This window comes from Cervus elaphus, chromosome 29 (genome assembly GCF_910594005.1).
Source record: "Cervus elaphus chromosome 29, mCerEla1.1, whole genome shotgun sequence".
Classification (NCBI taxonomy): domain Eukaryota; kingdom Metazoa; phylum Chordata; class Mammalia; order Artiodactyla; family Cervidae; genus Cervus; species Cervus elaphus.
The window spans coordinates 17,282,487-17,303,629 of record NC_057843.1 but is presented as its reverse complement, the minus strand read 5'-3'; the positions used below and the strand labels follow the sequence as shown (position 1 = coordinate 17,303,629).

General features: G+C 36.4%; 1 protein-coding gene across 3 annotated transcripts in view; it reads right to left on the bottom strand.

The window, feature by feature from the left end:
* PLAA (phospholipase A2 activating protein) overlaps positions 1 to 21,143 on the bottom strand; it is a 37,491-nt gene that overhangs the window by 4,519 nt on the left and 11,829 nt on the right. For 2 of the 3 annotated variants that reach the window (XM_043891021.1, XM_043891023.1), the window contains 10 exons: positions 18,373 to 18,473; positions 18,165 to 18,285; positions 16,037 to 16,204; positions 15,425 to 15,560; positions 13,140 to 13,309; positions 9,469 to 9,626; positions 8,574 to 8,793; positions 6,547 to 6,618; positions 3,282 to 3,350; positions 370 to 471 (listed from right to left, as the gene is read on the bottom strand). In XM_043891021.1, the coding sequence (XP_043746956.1) occupies positions 370 to 471; positions 3,282 to 3,350; positions 6,547 to 6,618; positions 8,574 to 8,793; positions 9,469 to 9,626; positions 13,140 to 13,309; positions 15,425 to 15,560; positions 16,037 to 16,204; positions 18,165 to 18,285; positions 18,373 to 18,473 (1,317 nt within the window). The remainder of the gene's footprint in view (positions 1 to 369; positions 472 to 3,281; positions 3,351 to 6,546; positions 6,619 to 8,573; positions 8,794 to 9,468; positions 9,627 to 13,139; positions 13,310 to 15,424; positions 15,561 to 16,036; positions 16,205 to 18,164; positions 18,286 to 18,372; positions 18,474 to 21,143) is intronic. The other variant, XM_043891022.1, reaches the window with a different exon arrangement.

Here is a 21,143-nt window from a genome sequence, read left to right as displayed (position 1 = left end):
ACACTAATGCATGTATATGGAATCTAGAAAGATGGAACTAATGAACCTACTTGCAGGGCAGCAATGGAGGCACAGTGGGGGAAGAAGAGGGTAGGATGAAGAGAGAGAGTAGCACTGAAACATACACATTATGACACATAAAATAGACAGCTGGAGGGAATTTGCTGTATGACGCGGTGAGCTCGAACCTGGAGCTCTGTGACAGCCTAGAGGGATGGGATGGGGAGGGAGGCGGGAAGGAGGTTCGAGAGGGAGGGGTCACATGTATGCCTGTGGCTGATGCATGTGGACGTATGGCAGAAACCAACACAACATTGTGAAGCAGTTATCTTCCAATTAAAAATAAATAAATTTTAAAAATAAACTTACCTAATATTTGTGTAGGGTTTGCTTGGTCAAAAGTGACAGCCTCTTTTTTAGGAAAATAAATATTCACTGTCTTAGATGCAGCTGATTGGTAGGCACTGTTTCCTGTTTACAGAATAGAAGGTGAAAATCATTCAGAATGGCCAAAAGCAAGATTTTTCTGACTTTTGTCATCAAAATTAGAGATATATAACTATTCAGTGCAAGCAGTAGCAACCCACTTCAGAAAAAAAAAAACAGAAAGAAAACAAATCTTTAAGATTTTATATACTGCATGTATTTGTTCATATAATAAATTTCAGATTTGGGAAAGGGAGCTTAAATGCAAAACAAAGCCTTTTCATTTCATATTTTCTACTTCTCTCATATTTTTAAGATTCAATCTAAACTGAAAGTTTTTAAAAGATCAAAGAATACAAAACAATTATGAAACTTTCCAGTTTCTCCTTCTCTAGGAGAAATTGATCTCTCTTCTCATTCCAAATGATGTAGTAGGCACTGTCATTTTCTCCAATCATTTTCATAAATCCCTCCCAAGTTATAAGTTCCTGAAGGGAATATGTATTTACTTCTTCAATCTCCATTATAGTAACACTAACTCTGTATCTGATGATGAACAAAACATAGCCACCAGATGAAAACTCAGTAAATAAAGTTAAATGAAGCTAATTCAATGAAATATAATTTAAATCTAATTTATGTCTTACTTTCATTTCAAATCTTAATTTATACAACGTTTTTGTTCTGATGTAAAATTAAGGTATTGTGCAAAAATGTGAATAAAACATTTTGATCTTCTAGTATATTAGAAGTAGAAAGGGGGAAGTTAGATAAATGAAGAATGAGTTAAGTGCACAAAATTAATTGTAATTGCTTCCAAAGATAAAAAATTTTTGACATGATCAAAGACACTGCCTGTACTCCCGATTGTTAAAGAGTCTAGATGTGGTAAGGAAATTGCAAATCAAATTATCATCCAAACAGTTAAGCACAATGAAAAGTTCTCTGAAGGAAAAGTACAGGATGCATTGAGAACTTATGACAGAGAAGAGAATCTAGCAAGAGGCCATATATGCGTGTCCAGGAAGTTTCACTAAGGTCATTTAGTAAATACTATATAGCAAAATTAAATAAAAAAGAAAAAGGAGGGGAAAAGCCAAACAACAATTAGTGGTCTAAGTAGCAATGCAGAAGGTGCAAATATTCCAAAAGAGAACAACATGTACCAAACTCTTAAGGTAGAAAACAGCACGCCACATTTAAGACACTGAAGCAGGTCAGTATGGCAGAAAAGAGGCAGAAAGGAATGTGATGCAAGGCAAGAGAAAGCAGTCACTGGGGAGCTGTAATAGTGCTTTAATCATGGGAGGGGCATAAACAGAGGACCACTGTGAGACCAATTCAGAGGCCACTGTTTCATTAGTCTAGATGAGCGATGACAATGGCTAAGATAAAGGTCCAGTATATAAAAATTGTTAAAAGACTTTAATTTCTGAAAAATGGAGGAAATATTGTGAATTTAAGACTCTTTTGTAGTATAACAGCCACAACTAAGATTACTAAGCATTTATTTTGTAGAAAATTATTTTTATATATTTTGTAATTTTAAACTCTTAACTCTAGAAAGTAGATATAATTTTGCAAATGAGAAAAAGACAGAAACAAAATGACTTGCTCAAGGTAAAACACATAAAAAGTAGTGGAACTGAAACTTCAATCAAAGCATTCTCACTCCAGAGTCCTTAATCTTAATTAATCACTATGTTAAACTTCAATACTGCCAGCCAATGTTACTTTTACAATGAAAAAAATAGCTTACAAAATCATATTCCAACTTAATTCTCAAGTAGAGTGGTGGGTTTATGAACTTTTTATTATGCTCAATAACATGTCACATATATTCTCTATATTTCTCATAAAATAATAAACAGACAATGATACAGAGTGGGTAAACAACAAGGTCCTACTGAATGAACAGCACAGAGAACCGTATTCAATACAAAAGAATTATATTCAATAATTCCACTAGGGTGATAAACCATAATGGAAAAGAGTATGAAAAAGAACATATATTGATATATAACTGAATCACTTTCCACTAGGGTGATAAACCATAATGGAAAAGAGTATGAAAAAGAATATATATTGATATATAACTGAATCACTTTGCTCTAGAGCAGAAGTTATACGACACTGTAAATCAACTACACTTCAATAAAATAAATTTAAAAAAATAATAAATAGGGAAATATATATGCCAAGAGATCTCTCAAACTTTCAAGAGGTGAACCACAAACTCACTTCTGCGTTTTGCTGGCAGTCAATACAGAGGGAAAAAGAATGCCTGCATATACTCAACAATGATGAACGAGTAAGATGTGCTGGAGTCTATGCTAGATACTAAGAATAAAAAAAAACTTGCTCAGGGAAAAGCCAAATATTCCAGGCCTAAATGGTAAAAGCAAATTCCTTTCTGAGTCCTCTCAATGTGTAATACAGTAAATAACATTCTAAACACATTATGTAAGAATGAAGAGGAAGAGATGGGAACAAACTAAGACTTTGTAAGGATACTGAGGAAACCAGCCTTAACACAGAACAGCATTTTTCCATCCCGGTTGCATATGAGAAAATTATCAAACTACCCTTGCTAAGACCTCAACCCAGAGCAACATTAGATCAAGTGAGCATCACTGAGGATGAGGCTGAAGGACTTTTTCTAAGCTACCCAGATGATTCCAGCATGAGGTAATGACACAATTCTGAGAACACTCGAAAAGTGTTTGGTCTTGATTTACTGTATAAAATGTTTTCCAGCAAGAAGAAGATGCCAATTTTCTTAAACTTTTATTACATAAAAGTTCTAATGAACTTTAAAAATCTAAAAACAAGAAAAGGAAGTGAAAAGTGTGTACCTGTAAATGGATCGACTCCAGCCATGGCAGTTCCCATACTTGCAGACCCTGGTACATACCGACCACCACCTAAAATGCAATAATACTCATAGTAAGCACAGGGTAATGGCACATTATACTAAAGTTCAAACTGCTCCTTCTTTACACAGAATGAATTATTTTCATTATTAGTTACACTTTCAGAATGACATCTTAATAAACTGGCTTAATAAATGGGTTGTAAATTTAATACAGCAAAATGCTTAGAATATTATCAGGCATGTAGTTAGATTCCAATAAAATTAGCCAGAGAAGTTATCCTCAAGTAATTACATGCCTTATATACTATAATTATAGAAGTTTAATGAATTACAAAGGCTATTAGACTGGAGAGAGAGTCACAAGTTTTCATTATAAACATGGACACTATTCTATTGAAATATAGACACAGGGTTCGCTGGCATATAAGACAAACAGAAAAGAAACTAGGTAACAGTCAGAGATTCCATGATAAGAGCCCAGTCTCACATTTGAGAATTCTTGTAGCTGCTTTATTGACAATGGAAAGAAAGAAACAGGAAAAACAAGTATAGAGAATCAGCAGAATTTGGAGATGTTCAGAGTCCTGGATCAGCTTTTGTGGGAAGAAGGAAGATGAGCTACTTATTATTCTAGCCCCTCTGATTTTAACATTCAGGAGTTGGTATAATCAGTGCAACAGATACAGAAAAAGCAAACAAAACTAAAAAACAAAACTACAGAGGTGAATGGCATTCATTAAAATAATGAAGAACACAAAGTAAGTGGATTTGCTGAGTTTTCACAATATGCTGGCTAGCAAGCTAAGTATCTTATATGCAGGAATTCATTTAAATATTAATTAGGTATCATTGTTATTCATAAAAATTCACAAAAGGAAGGCTGAATAATTTGCCCAAGGCATTATGAGGCAGAATGTAGTCCTACACTGTGCCAAATGTGGCACAGACCAATTTGAATGAAAGTCACTGGTTCAATATGCAGATTCCCAGGACCTGCCCATAAATGCTTAGTGGTACTCCAAATTAGCTTCATTTTAGAAACCAATGGGGAGCTTTCAAAACTACCTAGACAGCAAACCACATCCAAGACGACTTAATCAGGGTCTTCCCTGGTGGTCCAGTGGTTAAGAATTCATCCTGCAATGGAGGGGATATCGGTTTGATCCCTGGTCCAGGAAGATGTCATGGAGCCACTAAGCCCATGTACCACAACTACGGGGTCTGTACTCTAGAGCCTGGGAGCTGCTGCAACTACTGAGCCCGTGTGCCACAATCACTGGAGCCCCGCACACCCTAGAGCCCAGCATGATCTGCAACAGGAGAAGCCACTGCAGTGAGACGCCTGCGCACAGCAACTAGCGAGGAGCCCCCACAGCCCTGCAATTAGAAAACGCCGATGGACAGTAATGAAGACCCAGCACAGTCAAAAATAAATAAATAAATATTAAAAAAATTTAAAAAGACCACTTAATCAGAATTCCTGGCTAAGGGGCCAGACTTTACGTATTTTTAACCTCCTCACTAATGTAGTGTATCAGAATTTTTGTGGGTGGGACCTTGCAATAACTAACTCAAACAAGCATTCCATAAATAAGGGAAAAAAAAAAGAATTAAGATTGACCTTAAGTTGTAAGCAAGATGCAGAAATCTTCTGGCCCCAGGGCTATTGGTAAAACTGGAGGTACAACATCAATAATAATAAGAGCTAACATATATTGAGGGCTTAAACATTATTAATATATTCCAGGCATTTTGCTAAATGTACTACAGAATTTTTTATAACATCTCAATATGGAAATGTTGTTATCTATCTTTTTGATAACTGTGGATCAGTTAACCTATTACTTCAGAATTCTCCTGGATTTTTAGTATGCTATCTTGCATATCTCCATAATCAGTGAATCTTCTGAGTTATTGATATTGTGCAACAGTGAGACATGCTCCGGTTACGATGGCCCCAGTTGTTCTCTTGACTTTGTTGGTACTGTTTGAAGCTTGGTGTAATAGTCTTTCTGTTCCAAAAAGAGCTGCTAATGAGATTCAGGAACTCTGTTGTTCTAAGTTTCAGGGCATCACTGTACCTGAGTATGCCGACAGAGAAAGTGATCATCTGATCTACTCTTCAGATCTTTCCTACCTTTTCAGGGTCACCAAAGACTTCCTTAATAGCCATCATGCTATCACAACATTTTGCTTGATAGTTGGTTTTTGTAGTACACTGGTACACTGCACAGGGTAGAGCTATTTGCATCTGGGCCACCAGTGCATTCTCAGGAGAAGGGAAGCCTAGTGAGAGCAGCTCACAGCTTCAGGATATGACCCAAGGTTGTGTGTGGGTCCCTTCTATGGTTTAGATAGGGCCATATGGTATCACTTCTGGGGCTCACAGTACTAAGTCTGCAGGACCAAAAGATACCATAAACGCTATGAATCTCTTCCCAAATTTGGTACATTGTCCAGGAACTCTGGCTGAAGGTCCAACAACAGCATCATAAAATACATCAAATGCTATTCTGAAAACAGAGATTCTTCAGTTGCATTAAAGTCCAATTTTTTTTTTCCAGTAGTGTTGATGCTGAGGCATGCGTACCTTTGGTAAATAAAGTCACTTTGAAGAGCTACACCAACACTTCCAGGGCTTCATGAAGGTCATTAATAACTTAGATTAGGAAGACTAATCCTGGGTAGCTGGGTGGACTGTCTCCTTCCATGCTAAAGGCAAAATGTGCCTGGGCAAACTTCTTGACTGCACTGCTCCATCCAACATCCAGGACTCACATTGGCGCCTTCTCTGCTCATGATCAGTAGCATCTCGCCAGTGACAGCACTCATGCTGTGTCTTGGGTGGTGGATTCCCCTATTATCTAATTTCACAGATAAAAAAAATAGGCTCAGATAGGTTAAGTAACTTGCCAACTTCTCATAAGTGGTAGAGCCAGATTTTGAACCAAGGTCTGACTGACTCTAAAATCTAGGCTTTTAATGATGCTGCTCTCCTTTCAGGAAGGACCACTGGAGTAAATGATGAATTTTAATAATATGTTATTAAAAGTCAGGAGGGAAAGCTAGAAAAGTACTCAAGGAAAAGGAAAAAAAAAAGAAGTTAAAAAGGAGATTCATAAAATTGGAAATACAGATAAGGGAATTACCAGTTAATGGATTATATCTTCAAAATGTTAAGCTACAGAATGCAAAATATTACGTATTTTAGGAAGAAAGACATATTGCTCAAAACTGGTTCCCACCTGTAAAAGGATCCGCTGCAGGAAGGGTGTTAGAAGATCCTGATGAAGAGCCTGGAACATACCGACCGCCACCTGTGCATGTAAACAAAGGAAAATCTGAAGCACGTCAAAATTCTGACTTTCATAAAGAGCACACTGCTTACATCAGAAGACTCTAAGTGTGGAGAAAAAAGAGCAAGGCAACAAAAGACAGAATAAGAGGAGTTACCGTCAGAAGTCTTACAGTTGGTTAGTAAAAAACTAAAATTTCAGTGATTCTCCAAGTTTTGTTTTTGTTAACTTTAATACTTTTTATTATATTTTAGCGTCTGCACTTAAATGGTAAAATAACTAGGAATCCAAATATAGAAAGATAAATTGGAGTTGGTCTCTGACCTAAATAATACACCATACAATCAGTCCCTGTTCCTATACAAATTCACTGGAATTCCTCCTGCTGTTGCTATCAAAACCACAGGCAGCAAATGTTAATCTTTTAGAGAACCTCCAGGTTCATTAATTCATGTGTCAAATAGTACACTCAGTGCGGAGATCCAGCAGGGAACAAGATTGCTTGTATCCACTGAAGCTTACAACCTACTGGAGAAGAAAATTACAAAGGGGACGAGTGCCACAAAGGAAGCAGATTTCCCATTTATTCCTTTACAAACGGGCGGTGTGTGTGAGTAGGTTTTGTTAGGATCTCTAAGGAAATAATTGGAGGCATCTACCAAAGATATATCTGAGGATGCTGATAGAGTTTCAGAAGAGCAAAAAAGCTGAGACAGTTAGATTTCCAGACACAGACAGCTGCTTTAACATCTGTCCTCTATCTATCCCACAAGACAGCTTATACAATACAGTACTCTTTTGTACTGTAGGCTGATATTCCAAGCAAAATACCCAGATATAAGCTTTCTTTTCCCTTTTTCTGTCAAGTGCATCTGGGAGGGTTTCATTATTTGTAGTTCTGTAGTGATTCAGTCTGATACCGCTGTTTAAATCAACATGCAGCTGAGATTAGCTCTATGATGTGAATGAACAACAGAATTTTGAACTAGAAGGAGAGAAGATGATTTAGGAGCATGAAGCATCTGTAAGGGAAGAAGAAAAAAAAATGTCTGAGACAAGAACAGAATGTGCAATCCTTGTAAAAAGGAAGAACACCAGCATATGAAAGATGAGGTCAGAAATGACAGGAACCAGGATGCTGTTCAAGCGAAGTCTGGGCCAGTGGGGTGGAGGACAGTGCTATTGGTAGAGATAAGGAGCAGATTTGATGGGCAGAACAGAGGCAGTCTGTTGGGTGGGGATAAAACTGGAAGCAATCATCGCCTTCTCATGGGCTGGTGGAGAAGAAAAAAAAATTTTTATTTAGGGCTGACCCTATATTTAAGACAAGAGGGAGAATTGTATTTCCTCCCATACCACAGCCTCGGTTGCCAGGACTTGGAACTCAGGCTAACACTTCTAGAATTAAACTCCACTTGAGGACTCAAAACTAACACAACTGGGGTTATAATACTCCTGGTATGAAAACCTAATCCTATTTATAACACTTTAAACACTGTATACTATGTAATAAACAAGTGACTTAAAATGAACATGAGGAATACAAATAACACATGAACTAAAATTACCCACAGTTCAGTTCTAGATTTGATGCATAACTAACCAGTTTAGCCCCATGTGAAAACAGAATTTCCATTTAATAAATTTCACCAAAATAACGTGAAGTAGTAACATAAAGGAACTTACAAGCTTCTTTTCATTTCAAATGGCTGAATTAGTTTCTGAATTTTATTTAGTTTACAGTGTGGCTGTATTATTGAAAGAGAACAATTTACAATTATTTCTATAAATACAAAATTACTATATAGTTTGAAGCTCAAAGATATAAATCTGAAGCAAAATCCTGCTGTAGATCTTGTTTTTTATTTTTTTATTTAAATAGTTAATCATAATAGGTGTTTAAACATACACACACAAGATAATCAACACTGATGGGAGTTATTAATACATAAGACTTAATACAAACCCTAACTTACCTGTAAAAGGATCTGAAAAACTGGTGTTCCCGAGTCCCAACATTTGACCTTTTGTGTTATCAATAATAAATTTAGCGACCTGATCCAAAAACATAGGATTCAAATCATTCTTCTGTAAGAAGTTGTATGCAGCTAACCAGGGATCATCAGTGATATTATATGGCAATTTATATGATGGTCCACCTTCATTGACATCAATTGAGAAAACATAATCAAATTCCTTAAATGGGAATATCAAAAGGAAATAAATGATTACTGTCTGTTAAATACTAAAGACATATATAACACAGAGTTATTTTAATAATGATAGTGTTAAACTTTCTCCAAAGCACAATGTTAAAACTTCTACTAGGCAGATACTGATTAATAGCAACCATCTGCATGTGCTGTAAGAATGACAGTTCACTGGGGCAGACTTAGGGGATGGATTATGACAACACATTAACTGTAAAACCAAGATTGGTTGGCAATTAGTTGATCTCAAGGCCAAAGGTATTAGCTGTTGAAAACATGTTCATAAAACACATGCCGGCATTATAAGCACAGCCCTGCAGGGTCCCTCATGGCCTGTCGAGTTAAACATAGCTAGGCATGAAGCATGAGATGAAAGGTCACACAGAAGTGCCAAACCCAAAATGGTCGGGAATAGCTTATGCATCCAACTACCAAAAGGCAAATCATGGCCAATGCATCCATCACAAAAGGAGCTCTCTTTGCATGCAAAGATACTTTAAAAAATCTAGTCAAAAACTGAGAGAGAATCTCCCCATTGAAATGTATTTTTAAATGTCAAAATACCAAAGAAAATTTTATTAGCATGGGGAAAGGGAAACAAAACCATTAATTTGTCAAATGCTTTAAGATAACGGTAATTAGAAAGCAGAAGTTGACATACTTTCCCTTCATATAAAACTCTTCCAGACGTTTGCTGACTAGCACCAGAGGACCCAACAACATCACCGATTTTTATCCACCTCCTTTCATTAACACTCCACTGGTAGGCTTCGACTTTCTCTCCATCTCTGATTAGACGAGTCTGTCCTTCTCTAGTACCTTAAAAAAGAAATTGTGTGAGTCAGAGAATGGCAGAGTAAAATTTACAAACATTTAGATTGAAAATTTTTAATGTTAAAGTTTATACATAAAATTTTTTATTAAACAAAATATTTAAAAGCATAATTCTACTAGAAAATGGCCAAAAAGAAAATAATGCTTCAAAGGAAACTCTATTAAATAAAGGATGGTTAAAAAGATGTGATTCTACTAAAAAAGTAGCTGGCTAATCAAAAGTAAAATGAGTTTTATTAATAAATGTCTTCTGACAATACTTCATTTCAGTAAATGATTCTCCATTCTTCTAGCTGATCAGGCCAAAAAGAGTAGAAGAGTGATTCCTTTATCTCAACTCTAATCCTACAGCAAATCCCGTCAGCTCTATCACTAAAATACAGCTAGAACAACTACCTCCTCTCACCATCCCCAATGCTACCTACAGGCCACCGTTATTTCTCAGCTGGACTGATGGAGGGGCCTCCTACTCCCTGGAGCCCCCTAGAGTCTTATTACACTGGCTGTTTATTGTGATTATTATATTGTCCACACGGATGTTGGCAAGATTTGCCTCTGAGCCTCATTAGGAACTTTACCTGAAAGTCACATTCTCACAAGGCCGTCAGTGGCAGAGACACCTAGCTGTCCTCTAGAGATTCCTGCTCCTATTCCAATAGAGTCCTGAGATTACATATGAGTAATGGTCGGTGGAATCTGGGTGGGTATGATATCAGTTCAGTTCAGTCGCTCAGTCGTGTCCGACTCTTTGTGACCCCATGGACTGCAGCACACCAGGCTTCCCTGTCCATCACCAACTCTCCAAGCCTACTCAAACTCATGTCCATCAAGTTGGTGATGCCATCCAACCATCTCATCCTCTGTCCTCCCCTTCTCCTCCTGCCTTCAATCTTTCCCAGCATCAGGATCTTTTCCAATGGGTCAGTTCTTCACCTCAGGTGGCTAAAGTATTGGAGTTTCAGTTTCAGCTTCAGGGTGTGATATATGCTGGTTCCAAACCTAGTCCATCATCTTCTACCCTCCCCTCTTATCCTACCTAGTGGTTGAATGTCTAGATTCAAGGTCCAAGGGGACCTTGCAAGCACCTGCTGAAGATGGTGATTTCAGCTTGGGCACCTGAATGACTTAGAGGAGTACATACTCCAAGATACCCTGTCATCAACTGAACTCTAAATGTACAACAAATAAACCTTGTCTTGTGTTAAGCCACTAAGATTTTAGGATTTACCTGTTATAGCGACTAGTGCTATCCTAAGTATCCTACATTTCCTGACCACTGAATTTATAACTCCTATTTTTTATTAAAACTCAACTCCTGCTTTACTGTTCCCATAGAATTTATTATCTGACATACTTGTATATCTACTTACTTTTTAATTATCTGCCTCCTCCTGTAGAATATACATTTGTGACAAAAGAATCTGTATTCTGCAGTTTAGAACAATGCCAGGCACACAGTAAGTACCTAGTAAATATTTACTGAATGTGTATATATGTATGGACAGAAAGATTACATTCTTGCAAACAACTGTAAGAATATTAAAAACATGAAATGATATGACCATATTCAAACTTTGGTTTCAGAAACCCAAACAGCTTTTTTAATGTGGGTTTTGTATCAGTTGATTTACTGAATTTGAAATTAGAAATGAGAAGAATAAAAAATATATTTACTTCATGGAAAACAGTAATTGATCCCTTTGTTATTGTTCAGTCATTAAGTCGTGTCTGAGTCTTTTGTGACCCCATGGACAGTAGCCCAGCAGGCTCCTCTGTCCATAGGATTTCCTAGGCAAAAGTACTGGAGTAGATTGCCATTTCCTTCTCCAGGGGATCTTCTGGATCCAGAGATTGAACCTACGCCTCCTGCACTGGCAGGCAGATTCTTTACCACTGAGCCACCAGGGAAGCCCAATAGATCCATTACATATTGAATAAGTAATAGTTTAATGAAAAATTAGTTTTAGAAATATAGTGAGAAGACTGGCATTGTTGTATGTTTTTGTAAATCTCTTTACTGTTTCTCTTAATGGAAGACAGCTGGATTATCATACCTGCCCCTGCATTTAACCTTTGTAATCTGTTGTTTGGTTGAAGCATATTATGAAAATCCCGCGTCACACAGATAATACAGTTGAAAAAGACAGGACTGGTCTAATAGCCTTTTCAGAAAAATGTGGATATTCTACAGGGCAGATCCTAAAAGGTTACAAATTTAGAATCTACAATCCTATCAATGAACTTGTCATGCTCTATTATAATAAAATCCATTGGTCCATTAAACTCTGAACAATTTTTTTACTCATTTATGATTCTGTTAGACCACAAACTGGTCATCTGGAAAACACTGATTAAACCACTGATCTATGCAGATCTTCCATATGACTACACATTTTATTATTCAATATTAAAAAGTCGCATTTGTTAATATGACCACTGATGTTATAAGTCTTTGAAAATTTCAATTTTCAGTTGGAAGTTTGAATTTTATCTTTGGCAACACTGTCAATTGTTTTCCTTAAAGGGACATGCTCATTTTGTTCATTTTCCAAAAAAGGCCTTCCAAATACCTAAGTCTGAATAACTTCAGCTGTTCTTTGAAATAAAAGTGGCATTCCATGAAGAAAGGGAAAGTTCAGCCTGCAACTCCAATGACTGCAGAAGTACTTATCCCGGAGGCATGCGGTGCTCTGGTACACTGTAGGTGTACTTTACATCTTGTCATCCAGAACGTTAAAGACATGTACTAAAGGGCCAAAATGCAATTTTTAATGCTTTTTCATCTGCCTAAGAGCAGATGCATTTTTTCTTAAAAACAACAACTGCATGCCAGCGAAGAACACCATGACTACCTGAACAGTTTGGTGCCACTGCCTCGATCTGTGTACTAAGGAGCCAGCAGTTTTACCCACCACTGTTTTTATACCGTAACTGCAGATGTTAACACAGTGTTAAAAGTCAAATAACATTTTTGTATTACAAAACTAGTTACGACCATATGGATATCCTGAAAGGATCTCAGAATCCCCAGGGATCCATGGACCAAGGGATCATGGATCCATCCAACACAAGGTTTCATTTGAGACAACCACTATCCTGCTTTTAAGCTCAAATGACGCCTAACTCATTAAACAGACATTGCATTATTTATTTAAACTCATTTTTTAGTCTATACAGCCTCTCAGAGAATCAAGTCAACCAAAAGTTATTAAATGAGTGACTTCTGAACACCTACCATATATACGAACTAAGTATTTAAAAAAAAAAAAGATTACTATTTATGGGGAACTTAGCTCAAAGTCTTTAAAACTACAAGGAAGAAGCAAAAAGAACATGGTTTCTCATTGTGATTATGCATAATAAAAATTCTCAGAAATTGGTACCTGGCAATGAGAATACTGAATGACTTCACAAAACAATCTTTTTTTCCTGTCATTCATTATTCCAAAAGGCAAACATGGTACCGTTTTTTACTACTAGATACACTGAAATATTTACCAGGTTCATTCAGATGTTCCCTCCCAGGAAGTTGCTCAGCATTAATGTCCCCTAAGTCACCAGTTTTGGAATCAATGGTTGCTTGAGAGAGTTCTCTTTCAAAAGCCTTGATTTCCTCAGCACTTGCTGTCCGATCCTCTGATTCTGTAAACACTCTAATAATACCATCACTGTAATGAAACAGAAACTGATTTTAAGTCATTACCACAATGTATTAACATTATCACACTTAAAAGATCCAAAGCAAAAACAATCTGTATATGTGAATATGAAAAATGTTACTACATATTTATTGCTGAATATAGAATTATGCTGATTTCAGCACACTACTCTCTTTCCAAAGGCAACATAAAGGATGGAAAAAGACTTTTTAAGAAAAAAGCTACTGGCAAAGAACAAACAGATATATATTTAACACAATTTTCAATTCCAAATTAAATATTTACCATCACAAAAATCTACAGATATAGTATACACTTTCAAAGTTAGTATTACACAGTTATTACAGTATACAGAAGAGTGGTGAACTGTTTCACTTACAAAGGGCTCAAATGCCCAACATAAGGCTTAGAAAATACTAGATGCTCGATATCCATTCATTAGAAACATATGGAGCCTGTTCTTGCTATGCCATTAATTAGCAATGTTACCCCAAAAAAGAAAAAAAAAATAACTTCACCTCTGGACTAGATGGCAGGCCCAAATTCTATTCTTGGGAAAATGACTTGGTTTCCGTAATTTCTCTTTTCAAAATTTTGTGGTGAGGGAGGCAAGTTACCCACTTTCAACTGTATTAATCTCACTCAGCTCTATAGTGAACTTTCTTACTTAACTTTCTACTAACAGTAAACGTTATCACTTTATTTATTTTTCTTCAATTTTAAATAAGTTTAGGGTGAAAATAACTAAACCAACATAACCCTGACCCAGCCAAGGAGTAAAAGACACATGCTTTAGTAGACCCCGTATTCTCTTATGGCTGTCCCTCTCTCTTTCCTCTTGCCTTCAATGCCAGAGTAGTCTGTGATCCTTTCCTTTATCCATTTCTTCAAAAAAGTCTTTGTCTCCTCTTACTACCTTTTTCTATCATTTTCTATCAAAATGTGATGTCAAAAAAGTCACTAGTAACATCTTTCAAAGCAAATCCAAAAGCTTTTCTAGCTTTTCATTCCTTAACCCCTCATGTACTTACTGACACTGACCACAATTGGCCTCCAAAATCTTTTTTTTTCCAAGTTTGAATTTCAACATCTGGATTGTTTTTTCTGATTTTGGCTACTGGCTTTTTTTCTCTATCCACAGTGTACCACAAATTCAGCCTTTAGTACTGCTCCTCCCCTTCTGTTTCGTCTCTCAGATGCCCTATCCCTGGTCTCTGGGAGTTTGATGCTAATCTTGATCTGCAATCTCAGCTATTACACTGGGATCCAGTCCCAGTGCCTGATTTGTGACTTAACAGCACAGATCCCAGGAGGTTATCACCTTTCTCACCAGACCAGTTCTCGCACTTCTACATTTTTATTAATGTGGACTTCTACTCATTCAAACTTTGAAACTTTATCCTTTCCTTTCATCCCCTTTCTGATTTTCCCTCTGCATTATCTCATTTTTTGGTCTTTTATCCATTAATACTGTGGGGGTAATAATATTTCGTAACTTTACATCCCACTCCTACAGTTGCTTATTAATTTGGTTTCCTGTCCACTGTCACCACTAGTTAAATCTAACCTACATATTTAGTAATTCCTTAAGTTCTGTTCATCACTTCTTACTCAAGAGCTATAACTCTTTAACCCCAAGCACTGAATCTAACAAATGCCGAGCATTCCAGGTTCTTCATGACTAAGCCCCACCCTACCACCTTCCCATTGTCAGCCACTGCGCCCTAGAACTGGTCCTCCACCACTTCCCTTCATCTCCCACACACACCACTCCTGGTCCCATGCCACACTTTACTTGTACTTCTATTTTTGACAGAAATTTTCTTTACTGTTTTTATTCATTATCTTTCAAAACCCAATTCAAATTTCTTCTCCAAAAGGTTTGCCCACACCAATTTGTAATTTCTCTCATTTCAAGTTTCAACTGTACAACCTGTAATACAATACTAGTGTAATATATCAAGTATCATTAATGCAAAAGCTGTTATACCTACTACTGTTTTGTTTAGTAATATAAATATGCCTGTGATCTCCCAGTTGACCTGAAATTCTATGGCTTACCTCTGTGCACCCTACCCAAGGCCTAGACACATATTATTGATTGATTGACTAGAATGTGAATACCTCGCACCAACCACAATGTCACCATTGCCCAGCACACAGCAGCACCAGACAGACTGAGCTGGAAGTCGGATTATTTGAGCACATTCCCCGTGTTTCCAGATTCTCAAAGATCTGTCTTCTGCTGTTGTCACAAAATCTAAAATTAATGAATACGGGAAAAATTAGCCTGAATAAATAAAATTCAGTACATTTACATACACTACCTTTCTAAATAGGCATACTGATTTTTAAACCCCAAAGTACTTATAAATCATAGTTCTAAATTTTACGTATATGTCACTTATACCATATACAAGTTCAAAAAATTACATTTTTGTATAGTCACATCTTATTATACTTTACACCAATAAATTATGTGAAATCTTTCTTCAGATGCCCAAGAACTTTTTACAACACAACCATCAAGTCTGAATTAATATAAAGATGATCATATAGTTTTCTCCTTAGGAAAAATATATTTATGAAATAAAGTTAATATATTATTCAAGTTATAGTTAGTAAACTGAAAACTGATTTAAACCATTAGCACTCTGCACCACCTCCCCAATCTCAAGATAGGACAGAACAACACTCAACACAAAATTTTAAATATGTAGTATAAGACAATCTTACCTTTACAATTTGGAAAGACAGATATGCTATAAATATAATTTGTATGACCATAAAATACTTCAAGACACTCGCCAGTGATTTGCCACCTTCTAATACTAGCATCATTTGCACAGGAGAGAAATTCTGTTTCACTCAAAATTGCCAAGCCTCTTACACAGTCTTCATGCCCTATATTAAAATATATGTATATATATAAAAATCAACAAAAATGGATCATTTGGTTGATGGCTTTATGTATTTTAATTTACTAACACTATTGAACATACCAGTGAATATTTAAAACTGATTTTCAAGTTAGAGAAATACATTTTTTCCCCATAGAAAAGCACGGTAGCCAAAATTGGTAGTGTAGTTTTGGCAGTATTTTTTAATCACCAGTCTTAGGAAGTTATTTTATATTTATCATATCTTCTCTACATTATTTCTTAAAACCCTCCAGAAATAGGATTTTGATCCACACGATTTTTTTTTTCAAAAGAAAATCCCTTATTTATTTGTTGGCTGCTCAGCACACGGCAACTTAGTTCCCAACCAGGGATCAGACCTGATCACCTGTGGTGGAAGCGTGAAGTCTTAACCACTGGACCAACAGGGAAGTTCCCCCATGATTTTTACTTGAGAATTCATTTCAACTTTTCTTTCCCAGTAACACGAGTTATTATTCATAACATACACAATGCTCAAATATAACAGATGAATAACAAAGTAAATAGCCCCTCAATTTCTTACTACATAATACTAACATTAGTATTTATAAAGCACCAAGAAAAGAAAAACTAGGATTATAAAAAAGATTTCAATTATTTAAGAGTTTGAAATAAAATCTATCATAGGATAAACTTTATTCAAATGTGAAATAGGTTGAGAGAGATTAATTTATCTAAAACCACAAAGTTAGTGGCAGAGTTAAGCAAGAATTCAAGTTTCCTGCCTCTTATTCCTACCTCTTTTGATTCAAATAATCACTTCTCTTACTCTTTTGATTCAACCAAAACATATAAAGCCAAACATTGCTGCTTTACCAAGGGAAATATTTCTTGATTTATATAAATGCAGGCATTAAAATGATAAAATAAAAATTAAGGACTTGATTTTTTTAAAAGGGCAAGAATTTATTGAATCAAAACTTGTGTTAATTGTGTAACCAGATATATATACGTGTATGTATTTAATCCTTTCAAAGGACATTAAATGTTTTTAAAAACGTAATAAGATTTCATTTTTTCAATATTAATTGAGGCACTGTAGATGTCGCTACAATGTTTTTTAGAAGGACAAAACATTTTCAGAAGTTTGTAAACTAATAAAGGAGATCAGACATCTAAACCTTTCCCATGCTCAGTATTTGCTGATTTAGATTACCTATAACAGATTAATAAAACTTGACACATATAGTGTATGTGTGGAAGCAGAAACAGGGATGTCTGGTTATAACTCATTGTCCATTTTCCACCTACAGGTAGTTTTATCTGCACAAGGGACTTCTCGCAGTATTATCCAGGATTGATCAACTTTTAAGGAATAAATAGAAGCAAGGAAAAACAAACAAAGATCACATCAAAAATTTAAGTGCCACACAAATAAATCATCAGTACTAGTATTAGACAGCCGATTCCTCATTTTAGGAGTTATTTAATAGCTGAGGTTTTACAAGACTACCCACCTAAAAGTACAACATAAACAAAGCCTGAAAATTCTTATTATTAAACAATGTATTTCAATATTAATAAAAGCATGAGTGAGGTTGTCCTCACATATGAAGGTAACTCAATTGACCCTAGTAAGACTTACGCTTGGAAGTTTCAGGCTAAATCGTTCAAATGACAACCAAAACATAACTGAGTGCCAAAAATTACATAAATAACATACACAGAAGCACACAGCTATATTATAGCTTATGAAGTAGCTATTCATTAGCCCATATCTGGTTGTCTTATGACAGATCTCAGTACAGCTTTTAAAAAGATATGACGTATTAACTGTAAGAAAATTTGTACTCACCCAAATTACATGGCTGAAATACACTGATGTTTTTCAAGTATCACTTTAAAACTTCTAAATTTAAAAAAAAATCATCTATGCAAATATGAAGCAATGAGATTATAAAAGCTGTCTACTGCGACCTTACCAGAAAAAGTCCTCTCGCATCTTCCAGCTTTCCACAGTTTAATAGTCTTGTCTGCTGATCCAGTTAACATTAAGCCCTGTTCAGGTAATATCTTTACTGCCCAAACTGCAGCTGTATGACCCTGTGAGGAAAATGGGTATTAAGTTAAGTTGCCGCAGAATCACCATATTTAATTATTTTATCACATACTCACATAGAACTACTGTACCTGTAAGGTCATCATGCATTTGTCATTCAGCCAGACTTTGGCAGTGGTGTCCCATGAGCCACTAAGTAATGTCCCAAATTTGCCAGAGGAAAGACTACAAACTAAAGGAAAAAAAGGTTAATTAACATATTTTCATAGAGAAAAATGCTCAATCTTGCCAGTTACTAAAACACTACGATTTTAAATATACTTTATGAGGTGGGGGTATTTAGCTAATTAAGGCTTAACTCAATGGAAATACAGAAGAGCACAGACTCTGGCGCCAGGCCCCCTGGATCCAAGTCGTAACCATGCCATTTAGGAGCTGTCTGACCACAGGCATATTATTTAACATCAGATTCCTCATCTGTAAAAGGAGGGAGCAGGATTAAGTGGGTTGCACAACCCCTTCCAGTTCTAAGAAACTATACAGAAAAATAATGCAAAAGATTTTGCAACACTATATAGTTATTTAGGGTCACGCTAGTCAACATGACAAAAAAACTATAGAGTCAAGCTAAGTGTTCAACAGTAATGAGACGGCTAATTAAATGCTTTATCTTGATGTAAAACTGTACAAGCCAAAAATTATAAATATGAAAAATTATCTGAAAATATGGAAACAAAAAAGTCAAGAGTTCGGATTTAAAATGGCAGACTGCCGGCAGTAATGCTATAAATGGTCTTAATTTACAAGGACAAGGAAGACAAAACAATGTAACTGACTTAGCAAAAAGGAAGAGGTTACACAGAAAGATTAGCAGAGTAACTGGTCCACAAAACTATGAGACTTAGTGTCCACTAGGTTCCAGAGGACGGGACTGAGCAGAGAACCGAAGAAATGAGAACAGCGATTCAAAGCCTGCATGCAATGCAGTGAAACACTAGAACTCTCCTCTCAGCCTACAGTGTCACGAAAGTACATCTTCACCCACTGCAGGAAGGAGACTGGAGGTTTATCCTCTGGAGGAACTGCAGCTGAGTTTCTAGACTCGGGTCACCAGGCGTAATAAACAGCTGGAATAAGGAGCCCCAAGAAACACAGGGGGAATAAGCAGAAAGTCTCCATCCTAAAATGTGGTACCTATACCTGCTCCCACAAAACCAGCAGTCAGGCATATATCGATCCCCATCCACCTAGGCAAGAGGCAGGAGCATTCTTAGAGGACTGAATAATGTTAAAGAACTCCAGATGCAGACATTTGAGAGGATTTCCATCTAAAAGGTCAGGCCATCAGCTCAACCTCTAAAAAGACCACCAATCACCAAGCTCCATCCACATGAGAGAAAAACCAAAACAAAGAAACAGAAAAATAAGTGGGGAAAGGGCTTGAGAGATCCATAAGAAACAAATCCAATTTCAGAAAGCAGAAGAAAAATCTTCAATCTGATATTATTTGCAAACAGGTATTATATAAAAAAAGAACTAATGAGACACCAAGAAAAATAAATGCTAAAAATAGAAGAATCAAACTAAAAAACCAGGGGGGAAAGTCTGAGAATTGGACCCAAAAGGCAAAGATATAGAAAACAGGAAAGGACAGTTAAGAAAGTTAGAAAATAATTTTAGAATGTCAAACATCTAAGTAACAGAGATTCCAAAAAGAAGTAACTAGGGAAAGAGGAGAAATTGGGACAGAAAACAAAGAAACAGTACAAGAAAGATTCCCTCAAAGTGAAGGTCAAGATATCTAGACTGAATGAACCTACTAAAGTGTCCAGTGAAAGGCACTTTAAGAAATATAGAGATGCACTGTGATATTTCATAACATTAGAAATACAGAAGATCCCAAAAGTTTGGGAGGGGACCAGAAGTGTCCCATAGAAAAGATAGGGGAAACGGCATCAAACTTCTAAATAACACCATTCATGAAAAGACAACAGAGCAATGCCTTCAAAATTCTGAAGTTAAATGGATTTAACACAGGATTCTACATCTAGCCAAATTAACAGTCAAATATAAGACTAGAATAAAGCCATTTTCCAATATGCAAATACAAAATATATTTAACCCCCATGTTACAGCTTTTTAGGAAGCTGCAACAGCTGTATTATAATAAACAGTAAGCTAAGAATGATGAAAACAAGGGATCTAGGAAATAGGGAAATCTGGAGATGACATTAACCCAGGGAGTATGAATGCAACAGGTAGCTAAAAGGTACCAAGAGGGAGGTTTCCAGGAAGCACACGGAACATGTAAAGATTTTAATATGCATGGTAGCCATTAGTGATATTCATAAAATATTTTCTGCTCTTTACCTTCTAATCAAATTATAAGACTGAACTTCTTCAGTTCCTTTAGCCTTAGGCATGTTACATGACTTGTTCTGGCATTGAAAAATTAAGCAGAAATCATGTCACTTCCAGGTGGAAGCTTTAAGAACAGGAGCTCAATTAGGCCATGCTCCTCCCCACTGCTCCAGCATCTGTGAAAGCACACGCTGCACTGGAGCTTGTCATCTGGATACCTGCTGCATTGGAGCTGCAAGAAGCAAAGCCAGCTGACTGCATTAAGCCACTGTGACACTGGGGCTGTCTGTCACCGCAACGTCACCTACGGAGTCAGAACTAGCAGCAAAAGCGAGGCACCACTAAAGCAAGTACCTGAAATATATGGGACTAGTTTAACAGACAGGCGATGAGGAGATTGCTAACACAGAAGAGAAGACCAATGATCCTTATTACGCAGTAAGGAACATTTGGTAAAGCTGCCACCGGCATTAACTCAGGACACGATAAACTAGAGGCTGGAAAATGGGACTCCAGCGTTAGGTGTCATTTACTATTGGAC